This window comes from Salvia hispanica, chromosome 1 (assembly GCF_023119035.1).
Source record: "Salvia hispanica cultivar TCC Black 2014 chromosome 1, UniMelb_Shisp_WGS_1.0, whole genome shotgun sequence".
Classification (NCBI taxonomy): Eukaryota; Viridiplantae; Streptophyta; class Magnoliopsida; order Lamiales; family Lamiaceae; genus Salvia; species Salvia hispanica.
This window is the reverse complement of record NC_062965.1, coordinates 44,935,902-44,948,317: the sequence shown is the minus strand read 5'-3', so window position 1 is coordinate 44,948,317 and position 12,416 is coordinate 44,935,902. Positions and strand designations below refer to the sequence as shown.

Genomic DNA, 12,416 nt, shown 5'->3' with positions numbered 1-12,416 from the left:
TCAAAACTTATTTAAATATTAATATATTTCATATCATAATCAAGATTATTGGATGAGTCTTACTCTTACACACCACCTACTTAATACAAGTATTCACATACCACATACTTATAAATGATATACACGAGACAATTGACAAAAAGAAACTATATTTAATAAAAGAGTGAACTACATAGATGGTACCTGATCTTTCACTTTCGTACGTAAATGGTACCTGATCTTTATTTTATATCGTTTTCGGTACCTATAAATCACATTTTTGGTATCTGATGCAATTTTCTTCCCACAATGCCCTTTAAACAAATATATTTTCTCATTTATGTCATAGAGGGTATTTTGGACATACAAAAATTAGTACCAAAAGTGATATTATAATATCTTCTCTCATTCTCCTATTCTTTATACTATTATTATTAATCAATATTAATATTATTATTTTGATGTTATAAATTAATAATTAATTCATTTTTAATATCGTTCAAATATACTTAAATTTAATTATAATTATAATTCTATTTAATTATTATAATAATATTATTTTTATAATACTAAAAGTCGATGGTAATTAATAAATAATTGTAGTATAATTATATAAATTATAATCACATAATATTATGCTATAATTATTATTAAAAATATTGTTTTTATTATTAGTATTATTTTACATTAAATTAGCAACTAATCAATATAGCCTTAATGAAAATTTAACATTGTGAATTTTATTCATAATGATATAAAAAGTTGAATATTTTTAGTTAGGTGTTTCAACCTTAAAATGAGTATAAAATAATTTAATAAAAAATATTCAATTGATTTAATTAATTTAAATAATTTATTTATTAGGTATTTTAATTTTTTATTTATATTATGAATGCAATTAGATGTATGTATAAAACACTAAAAAGAAAGAAGAAAAAGAAGAAAAAAAAAGAAGGAAGAAGAAACATAAACTAAGATGTAGTATGTATAAAAAACTAAAAAGAAAGAAGAAAATGAAGAAAAAATGAAAAGAAGAAAAAGAGAAATAAGAAAGGAAGAAAAAATAATCACATATTTAGTACTATTTAATTGAAATTTCCAAAAATATCCTCCATGAAAAGGAATCACATATTTGGTACCTAGGGTTATTTTTGTCACTGTGTACCAAAAATGATATAAAATAAAGATCAGGTACCATTTACGTGCAAAAATGAAATATCAGTTACCATTTATGTAGTTCACTCTTAATAAAATGCATTATAGATAGGATACATACCATGTAAGGGCAAATAATTTGTACCTAACCTGTCAGTTGCATGAACCCCAAAACTAACACATAAAAAATAAGGAATTGCAAAGAAACAATTGTAACAAAACAATATTTATTGGTCAATCATATCCAAATACTAGCAAGTGGAATCCCATTTTTTAATACTTTAAAACCTAACTAATAGTATTAGTAATGAAGAGGTCGGGTATATAACCTTTCGAAATCTACAAATTAAACTTGTCGTTGTGCCTCATATTGGTCCCTATTAATTTACGTGCTCTATTATAAATTATAAAATGGTTTAGGTTTACTTGGAGCATATATCAGGCAAATTAGGTATATTTTCAAAAATAACGTAAATATTTGTAAATCCAACATAGATACTCAACTAGATAGAGTATTCGACAAATAGTATAATCAATAACCATGTCTACTTAAGCTCGAGTTGACTCGATTGCATTGGATAGAAGATAATAAAAATTGAGATTACTAGTCGATTTTATTATCACGATTTAAAATTAGAATACAATATGTAAATTCACAAATTTCGGAACAAAGTCGATCATTAATCATAAATAAACTACCGAATTATCTTAAAATACGGCTTATTTAAATTTTTTGAATTATCCAAATAGCTTTACTGTATAATACTATAACATAAATTGTCCGACGTAACTCACTTTCGCCCCACCAAAAAGAAGACTTCAAATCCATGAAATGTCGAGAAGAAAAATCTAAAATTCTAGGCAAGTACATAATTGCAATTCCTCATTAACTCCTAACAAATTAAATAGATTGACATATTCCATAAGATACAGCTAATTTATTTCCAAAAAAATTTTGCCCTTATTCAAGGACATATATCCATAAAAAAGGGGAACAATATGTCCCTCAACATGTAGAAGTTGATAATAGGTCATTTTCTAGTAGGGCATGCAAGGACACAAATTCCACAAGTTTTGGTTTGTCATCTTAATGTTTTTTCTCCATGAAGTGAATGCACCCAAACCCCTCAACCCTACAACAAGGGCCACTATTTCACACACCACAAGTTCTAATTTTCATATCTTCTCTCTCAACCACCCTTCCTCTATTCATATATATATATATGTATAGCCACTACAAGCATCTCATCAAACTCATCACAAAAAACTTCAAGAATCTTCAACTTCTTACTTCTTCATCCAAAGCTTTTTTTTCAGACACAAACATGGCTACATACTCAGTCTTCCCATCAAGAAACTTGAAGCAGAGATCTGTCCAACGATGTTCGAAGCAAATGAGGGAACACAAGGCTCGTCTTTACATCATATGGAGATGCACAGTGCTTCTATTGTGTTGGCATGAATGAAGAGTTTGTGTTCTTGCAAATATACACAACACACAATAGGTTTAGATCATATGACTAATTTTTTATTTGTTTTTTGTTTCTCAAGGCTCGTATTTGTGATCTTGATTTTCGTAAATTAACACTAGTTTTGAGCATCAAATTAGCATGACCAAGATTGTGTTGCTACTTTCTTGAGCTATGCTGGCTGTGTAATCCAAATGCTTGGACATACATACATGTGGAGTATCAATGTAAAAGAAAAGGGCACCTTATTTTGGTTACAATTTAGTGTTTTGAGTTACAATTACAATGTTTGCTTAACCTTTAGCTCATTACTAATTAACTACTATTTACTGAGTTCTTGATATGACTTTGCAATATCAATTGGATTTGGATATGTAGAACAAAAGAAAAGCAGAGATAATTCACTTTGTAAGAAACCAAAAATCCAAAATCCAAAATCCAAAACCAAAAATAAAAGGTACTAACATTCAGATAGCTAGAAAGATTTTAAATATGGTTTTAAAAGAGCCAAGGTTCTACCAAAACATATAGAGAGAATGGACATTATTCTCTCAATTCATCATCCGAAGATACACCCGCGTTAGCTTTGGGGCTTTCAAAAAGTACCCATCCATCGTCGTCTTCTGCAAGCGCCTTGGGGTCTGCACTAGCTATTTCGTCTTCAGGGACCTTGTTGTGATCTCCAGTCTCCAAACGGTCATCATCTCTGACTGCCACGACCTCCACTTGATCTTGAACCGAGCTTTTCAAGGATGAGTTCGAAGAAGCTAAGAGGAAGCTCGTCTGAGTGGAGAAAAGTGATCTGCTAAGCGGAAGACGCTGGTCAAATTTCTCCTTTAGCTGCTTCACATCCTCACATATAACAGCTATTTCTCCCCTGAACACAGACACAATACAAGGTAAACAAAGCCATCAAATGTGATAAATGATGAAATTGATAGTGTAGATGATGATATTAGCAACATTCATATTAACTTATCCAGGCATTACAGGTTTTAAACGTATGCTAAAATGGCAGTCGAGTGATTTGGTTAACGATCTATCATGACTACCAATGCTATATGAAGAAATGATATTGATGTAGAAATGAAAAACTACTATTGGAAAGCAAGGATTCAACACATTAACAGAAAAGAAGCAACTTACTGTAACGTATCTACCAGTTGCCCACGATCCACAAGAAACGCATGTAACTGTGATGCAGCAGTAACAGAATTAACATCAAGAAACCAAAACAAATATAGCCCTAGAGAATCTTGACAGAAACTCCCAATTCACACTCACTTAACACATAATTATATCCAATTTTCAATTCTCATGAAGATTTCAAACCAAGTAGTACTAATAGGTAAGAGAAACATCTACCTTAGCATTATCTTCAGCCTGTTGTCTCAGGTTCTTTGATTCTTGTACCACTTGTTCCATAATTAATTTCCCTTTAATAATGGATAGCTTTCCACATTTTTCATCCTCAAATTTTTTCACCACTGCAGATTCTATTTCATTCTCAGCAGCAGCTAGTCGACCCTCTAAACATTGACGTATCTGCAGCAAATTTTTGGAAAATATTACTTAGTGAACTATTTCTTCAAAAACAAACATTGAATACACAGGGGATATTTGCACAGAAGTATTGAAACTCACCTCATCAAGATCTGCAAGTGATTTATCCCTGTCATCATTGAGGGAAACCAAGCGAGAATGGAGGTCTCTCAGCTCTGTTGTCAAGATGACTTTCTCACCACAAACATCCCCAGCATGCTGAGAGGTAATATGAAAAAGTTAAAACTATGGCTTAAATTTAAAACTATGCTATACAAGCCAATAAAAGGATTAGAACCATGTCATTTGCCTCCTTCGCATGTTTGATCGTTATTTTCAGCTCCTTAATCTCATTCTGCAAATCCATCTCCACTCTTGCAGCTTCAGTTTTGGCCTGTTCTGCAGCATGCTCCTTGACCTTCACTTGCTTCATCAAGTTGATGACAGACTCCATTTCCATGAACAATGTTTTCTGAAAGATGTCATGTCAATTATTTAAGTCACATCAAATTGAAAAACAAGTTGAGAAGGTTAATCAAAGACATCTAAATGTTTTGGATGTATGAGAATGTTGGAATGCTGATACCTTATTATTTCTTGCATCTGCAATGATTTCCTCCAAGTGATCAATATTAGTACCATTTTGACTACACATGGAAGAGTTCAAGGTTGATTCATCTAAAACAATCAGGTGTTCCTCACTGGAAGTACTGTCAGTAGTAGACGAGGATAAATTTGGTTCATTTAAATCATTCTCATCATCTTCATTCTCATCATATTCATCATCTTCATTCTCATCATATTCATCTTCATTCTCATCATATTCATATTCGTCTCCATTCTCGTAATCTTCATCCTCATCATATTCATCATCTTCATTCTCATCATATTCATCATATTCGTCTCCATTCTCATCATATTCGTCTCCATTCTCATCATATTCGTCTTCATTCTCATCATATTCGTCTTCATTCTCGTAATCTTCATTCTCATCATCTTCATTCTCGTAATCTTCATTCTCATCATCTTCATTCTCATCATATTCATCCAAATCACTCCCATTGATGTCAGATGCCTCCACCTCTAATGCAATCCCATCAGCATCATCTTTGTTTTGCTGAATGCAATCCATCTTCGGCTGTGCATTACTACTCTCATCTTCTGCTGTAATAGTTCTCTCTGTTTGAGAGTCTTCCAAAGTTTCAATACAACAAGGTCCCTCTCTAGTTTCACCTACCACCACCACTGATTCAGCCTGAGAATGAATGTCATCATGAGTTTCCACTTCAAGATGCCCTGCACTTGCATCACCAACAGATTCACTTAGCCCAACATCAGCAGATTCTTTCTTTCCACTAACAAAAATACTATTATGATCATCATCAGCTTGATCTTCGAACTCTGTTCTCACAGACGAGCTACCTGCATTGCACCAGCATGAGCCACTAGAGATTAGTTGAAGGAAACAGAAGGCAAAGTCACTTCAATATATATGTAGACAAGAATATGCAACCAATAAATCCACACACCGTATGAATATGATGATTCGCCCGCAATAGCACTCCAAGTCAAAGGATTAGTTGGTGCAGATCTTTCAGTGAAGAAAGGAATTATCTCCTCAAGCACTGCTTCAACAGCCGCATCAACATCGTTGATATGATCAATCGCAACAGCTCTAAGAGCTCGATCATCAACCTGTCAACAATAAGTAGGGGGAAATTGAAAAACAACCAGACCAAATTTAGAAATAACTAACAAACTGATAAAGAGTCAGAATATTTATCATTAAATTCTGCATTTAAAATAATCAGAATCATAGAACTCAATCAGCCTATTTCTCTTTCATTCATGTTTTTCAACAATGACAGAATCGATGAAATTACCATCGGAAAAAGATCTCGCAGTGAGTCGTAGATTTTCTGGAAACTCATATCCGTATATCCTACAAAAATGAAGACAATAACACAAAAATTAGCAGGCTAAAGTTGAGAATAAAATCGCACATGAAAAACCTAAACAAACATAAAACATAGAGAGATGGAAAGAGATTAAACCAGTGAGTAGCAAAAAGATTATGGAGTGCAAAAAGATTATGGAGAGATGCACCTATTTATAGGTGGTTGATAATCCCGCGAAATCGATTTAGGCGTATGTGGATAACGGTAATCGAATCTAATGCATGATACGTTAATGATATGTATCATGCTTTAGATATACACGTTTTCTTCTTCTTCTTATTTTAAGGTTTATTTAATGTAGGAGTTATTATTTTTGCGGATAATTTTTTACTCCATGAAAATGACTTTTTTGATATTGTGGTACTCCTACATTTAAATAGTAATATTACATTATATATTATTTTTAATTAAATTTATATTTTGTCTTTTAAATCGATTATGATTCAGGTGTATAAAGGAGTAGTATTAACCATGATCTTAAATAAGGATGGATTATTATGGAAGATATGGATTAAATTAAATATATGGATTCGACCCACACTTTTATAACTTTTTTAACACAATTTACTTTAAAATTTTGTAATGGGCTTGAAAAATAAAAGAATAAAAAGTACGTATATGAAAAGTTTACCACTTTCACAAATAATTTAAAATGTTCAAAATTTGAATGCATTAATAATTTTTAATACTTCCTCTTTCAATCGCCTTCTTTTTGGTCTGTCCTCTGAAATTAGTTGTCTATCAAAATTTCTTCACAAATTTTTTTTTCTTTCTTTCTCCTATTTTATCCATTAATTTTTTGGAACGTTTTGTCGAACCTCAATAAAAAATAGTCATCTGTTTTTAACCCAGTTTGTTTAATAAAGCTACAAAGTTAATACTTTCTCTCTATAAAATGATTAAATCATACAACTCGATTTGGACTAATAAAAATAGGAATATTAGTGTGGCCTGAAACCTATGAGTTGACCCGAATAACTCGCTAAAATTAGAATATTAAGGTTGGAAATTGTAGATATATTAAATTACAACTCAATAAGTCGTAACCCGAGTCGGGCTGACTTATAACACGATGGGTTGCCCAATGGGGTTGGACCTATGTGCAACTATTATCTATTGTTTCGTCTTAGTTGATGACTAATTTAACATTTCATTGATATTTTTATAAAATTAAATAAAATGATTATAAAAAAAATTGATCTTCTACTTTATAAGTATTTATATTAGATTTTTATTAATATAGTAATAAAAAATAAATGACTTAAAAAATTCAAATTCACTCTAGGATATCTTTTGAACTGTAAAGCATATTTTAAAATTTCTCAAAATATGTTGATCTATTTATTTTATGTTGTTTGTATAAATTTTAAATTAATATCCTTCCGTCCCACTGAAGATGACTCATTTTCCTTATTAAAAATAGAAACACCTTTGCTTCTACTTTATTCTTATCTCTTACTTTATTTTCTTCCCTTAACACATAAAATAAATTTGCATAAATTCTCATGCCGCACAAGAAATGAGTCATCTTCTTTGAGACGGATGAAATATTTAATTATATTTGATTAAGCATATATATTAAAATTTTCATATATAAATATGATTAAATTTCATCATTATCTATTGGATAAAGCTCATAATAATTTTTCAGCTGCAAGTTGAATAATTATAATTCAATTAGCCCGCAATCTGAGTAGGATTGACTCAAAATCTGCTGGGATGCCCGATTGGCATCCCTAATTAAAAACTGAAGTACAACTCAGCTTTGTCATAACTCACACTAATCATTCTTTTTCAAAGAGAAACTACCATTGATATTTCACACTAATCACTCTTTTTTAAAGAGAAACTACCATTGGCTTGAGAGTTGCTATCTACAAAAAGGAGGCTATATCGACTCATGAGTATTGGCTACTTTTACAAACATCTCAGTTTTCCTTTAAAAATGTCCGTTTAGACATAGAACTCAGTCCACTGTAGAACATACAAACACACTGAATCATTTTCACACATCTGTGTCGTTACCATGTCATCTTCTTCACACACGGTCATTGCTTGCCTGGGCCGACCTGTGAAGATGAAAAGCATGTTAGCAAGATCGCAAGCTAATTAGTACAGATGCTACAATGGAAGACGGAAAAAATGAGCAAAGACAAATGCTGCAGGACATACTGCGGATGACTTTTGAAGCCTACGAGTCGAAGGAGCTCGAGCAACTGAAGAAGCTGCAGCAGCGGCAGCTACACGTATTCTGCTATAGTCATCGTCCATTGTCCAATACTATGTTAGTAAGATATAAGGTGGTAAAGAGCAAATAACTTCCAACAAAAACGATGGAATAACCTTTTATGCACATCTATATAAACATCTGTCTCATCAACAATTTCCTCCTGTACGACAAAAGGAGCATATTCGTAAATAATAAGTAATCTACAACTGTAAATTTAGGTGTCAATGTCAACATGATTTCAAGGGAAGATCAATAACTAATCAAAATTACCTGCAGAAGTTCTTCAAATACGTCTTCCAAGGTGATTATGCCGATAACTTCTCCATCTTCAACATCCTCTACAGCATTCGAGTTGTATGTCACGAAACCCTTTTGCTCAGGCTTCTCGATGTTGACCACAACAGTATTTGCTTCTCCACCATGCTTGTCGAGCAATGGGATTTTCAATTGCGAATCACCTTTGGTTGAAATTTTCTCTCCAACCATCACATTAGAGGAAATAAGCTTCTTCTCCTTCTCTCTCACCTTTACTACAGCTGCTATGTGGCTGCCACCCTTTTGAAACTCATTAAGAATATCATACAAGGGCATATCTGCTGGTACTCTGTAGCATAGTAGTAAATTGATTTTATGAGTCAAAATACGTCACTCACTCGTGCTAAAAATATGATAATATTCATAGAGATGAGCGCACCTTGGCATTCTCCTGATTGAAACCGCACTAACTGGAGTCTCCACTTCAGCTCTTACAGTGAGGAGATTCTTTACCTACCTCAAGATGAATAAGCAAATGACGGTTATCTATTAACAAGGGCTTATCCAAAACGCGCTCAATAATGAGGGAATTTCAGCATACCAGCAGAAGTCCGATAATGTTCTTTGGGTTCCCTAAGTACACAGGAATGCGACTATGACCCCGTGCAAGGATTTTTCCAATAGTTTCCCTGCAGAATAGAGCATGCAAGAACATAAACATGTTTCTTTTGTGCTTAGGAACTGTGTGTGTGTGATGGAGAGAGAGAAGGTTGAACAAGGGTATGCTTAGGTAAAATCAACCCCTCATAGGCAGGATCACACTCACCAGTTCAGTTTGGTGTTCGCATCAAGAGAAAATGTTGATTCAATGGGTGTCATTGCCTCCTCAGCTGTCTGTGAATGTATAAGAAGAGGCCATGTATTATCAGAATTGCAAATTTGAAATATATAAAAGCTAGGTACCTAATTCAGATGTTACTTAATTGTGCTCACATACTTCTTCCCCACTTGTCATAGAACTCAAGAGTACAATTTTTATTTTGAAATATGAATCTAAATTATGTATGTATGACAGTAGAAACAGAGCACAAATCATTTTGCCATGGATTGGCTAAACCTCCATTAAGTACAGAGCTTTTATACTTTGAACTCATAGGAACTAAATTTCTTCCATTTGCATCCCATGAAAAGTTAGGTAATGACATAGAATTAATACAAAGTCAAATCAGAAGGCAGGAAATGCAATAACTAAAAGAGGATAGAAAACAGGCAGGTGTAAAATAACACAAGATGATCCTTCTGAACTTGAACATACCTTTTCTGTCAAATCTAGTGCTCCATTAATAATTGTTGCTTCATCATGAGTAAGTTCACCACCTCTGCCTGCCTATTATGACATAACCAAATTAAAAAATATAGTAATAAAACAACGATCACTTTTATTTCTTTCGTTGGGAGGGGGGGATACTGGAACTTTCAATTTTAGAAAATGGTATGCATGTCTGTGTTACTATTGTATAGTCGATCACGCTTTACTTTAAGTGCATACCTCCTGGCTATGGATAGATACAAGAGCCTTTAGTTGAGGTCGCCTAAATAAAGCATCTTGATGGCCCAAGACAAAATCGAGGATCTGAATCACAAAAGAAGTTGAGCATTACGAAATTAGAACCTCAACTGAAGTAAACTCATAGGGGAGGTTTCTCAAGATATCATCTATCACGACGAAACATAACATATCACAATTTTGCTAAAATTCCCCAATTTTCAACAGTTTAAACAAGCAAATGTCCAAGTTAGTATCACATAACACACAATCGTCTACTATATCAGCTGCCAGAATTACAAACAACTGCATCACCTTTCCAATAGGGTAAGCAATCGGGTAGCAAATAATCATCAAAATGCGCACAAGCCACACACAATTGGCACCCACAGCCAACCCATATCTGGAGCATGCTGCTTGAGGGATTATCTGTTCAGCCACCATAAACATATGAAGGAGTTACTCTCAGAAAAGCACTGCGATCAAATGAAGTGAAAAAACAAAGTGTACCTCACCAAAAGCCAGAACAAACGTCACCGACAGAATGACAGCAACAACAGGATGAAACAGCTTGTCCAGATATAGTGGGAGAGCCTGCATAGAACATATGCGGGAAAACTTATCCTAATGAAGCCACAATAAACTCGGTCACCATCACACACACTTCTGTCCAAAGTGAAGACATCTCAACAGAAAACTATGGCAAAGATTGAACCGAAGAGATAGCTAAAATTCATGATTGAACAACATATTAGTACTCAATATCACAGATATAATGCTTGCTGTTTTGAATACGTTTCTTCATCGTCTGTGTTTCCATCAATTCTATAGAAATTAGTGAAAATCATCAACTAACCTCCATCGCAGCAGCATTGCACAGTAGTAGGGTTACAAGAAGTTGGTGCTGCTTCTGAACCACCGGAAAAATAACAGCTGAAAATAATTGCTCAAAATCATCACTAAAACAAACTATCTCAAATTGCCACATCATCAAACCAAAACCGCAACAATTCCAATATCAAAATTCATATTTCTTCAATAACTAGACACACACACACACACAGAGATACCAGCTTGTTTCTTCTCCGTGGAAGTGCCGCTCCGCTGCAGTATCTCGAGCTCAACGATTCCGAGAGACATCAATCCGAGAGTCAAACCGGACATGATTCCGGCGAAGAGAACGAGGAAGCAGGAGACGCCGGCGAAGACAAACCACCACGGATTCCCAAATTCGATGTCGTTGGAATCGGCGAAGGGCGAAACCATCGCCGCCGTATTAACCGACCAATCCATCACCTCCGCCGCAACAGCAGAAAAAAAAATTGGAAAAGGAAAGCTACTTCGTTTTTAACTCCCTGTTTTTCTACGACTCTAGAAATTGAAAACAAAAAAGTTGAGAGCGACAGATTAAGAAATTCAGAGTTGTTTTTTATTCAAACAGCGCCATACGTTCCTTCACAAATTGCAAACAAAACCGCTTAAAAAATGAATCAGTCACCGCGAGCAAGTGAGAGGTGACGCACTCTATATGTATCTAGGGAGTTGTAGTTTTGTTGTTTTGTGACGCCACGTGTCGAGTTTTGACGCACGTTGCACCGTTGTGGAACATTGAAGCCGATCACCGCCATCGGCCGGGCTCAGCTTTATTGGCCGGGCCGGAGGGCGCCACCTGCCGGTCAAACCTTTTGAATTCAGCACAGAATGCATGTAATTTAATTTCTTTTATTTATTTTCTTTCAAGAATTAGAGCGATAACCAATTTAGTGTGTAAATATATTTTCAAATAACGATTTATTTTAACTATTTATATTACATTTAATTTTTTTAAAAAAATCTCTATCTACTACTTCCCAGTCTGCTAGTAAATATCAGATCCGACATAAATTTAAAAAAAATTGTAATAAAAACTGAATTGAAAAAATTAGTGGAGTGTGTGAGATTGAGTTAGTAAAATATGAGCTCCACTACTAAAAATAGTATTGACAAGAGAGAACAAAGTACAAGAGACAATAAAGTAAGAGCACAAGCTTCGGGCTAACCCAACAGATTAATCGGATTGCTACCGATAAAATTAACATGCGATCAATCAAATAAATAATGATAAAATTTAATTATGTTTATTTAAAACATTTAATTATAATAAATTTGAGATATATGCTTAAACTACATAAACATAAAAATATTTTGAGAAATTTTAAAGCATGTTTAGATATTTAAATAAATTTTTAGTAAAATTGAAGTTTCTATTTTTTTATCTATTATTATATTAATAAATATATAAT

At 33.5% G+C, this 12,416-nt stretch overlaps 2 protein-coding genes across 3 annotated transcripts; both read right to left on the bottom strand.

The window, feature by feature from the left end:
• Positions 1 to 2,992: 2,992 nt before the first annotated feature.
• Positions 2,993 to 6,076, bottom strand: LOC125198057 (probable serine/threonine-protein kinase kinX). The gene is made up of 8 exons (XM_048096518.1): positions 6,029 to 6,076; positions 5,675 to 5,840; positions 4,732 to 5,567; positions 4,444 to 4,617; positions 4,248 to 4,364; positions 3,969 to 4,148; positions 3,750 to 3,796; positions 2,993 to 3,480 (listed from the first exon to the last, which is right to left on the bottom strand). The coding sequence occupies exons 1-8, from the start codon at positions 6,074 to 6,076 to the stop codon at positions 3,147 to 3,149; spliced, it is 1,902 nt and encodes a 633-aa protein (XP_047952475.1). The 3' UTR covers positions 2,993 to 3,146.
• Positions 6,077 to 7,851: 1,775 nt separating this feature from the next.
• LOC125202434 (DUF21 domain-containing protein At4g14240-like) lies at positions 7,852 to 11,648 on the bottom strand. 2 transcript variants are annotated; one of them, XM_048100830.1, is made up of 14 exons: positions 11,584 to 11,648; positions 11,205 to 11,435; positions 10,991 to 11,067; positions 10,645 to 10,728; positions 10,450 to 10,563; positions 10,138 to 10,221; positions 9,904 to 9,975; positions 9,415 to 9,482; positions 9,190 to 9,277; positions 9,028 to 9,101; positions 8,604 to 8,937; positions 8,447 to 8,493; positions 8,276 to 8,357; positions 7,852 to 8,172 (listed from the first exon to the last, which is right to left on the bottom strand). In XM_048100830.1, exons 2-14 carry the CDS (start codon positions 11,425 to 11,427, stop codon positions 8,152 to 8,154), a joined length of 1,368 nt encoding a protein of 455 aa, XP_047956787.1. In that variant the 5' UTR covers positions 11,428 to 11,435; positions 11,584 to 11,648; the 3' UTR covers positions 7,852 to 8,151. The 2 variants fall into 2 exon arrangements, with proteins under 2 accessions (XP_047956787.1, XP_047956786.1); XM_048100829.1 differs by having other exon boundaries at positions 8,276 to 8,354; positions 11,205 to 11,632.
• Positions 11,649 to 12,416: the final 768 nt, after the last annotated feature.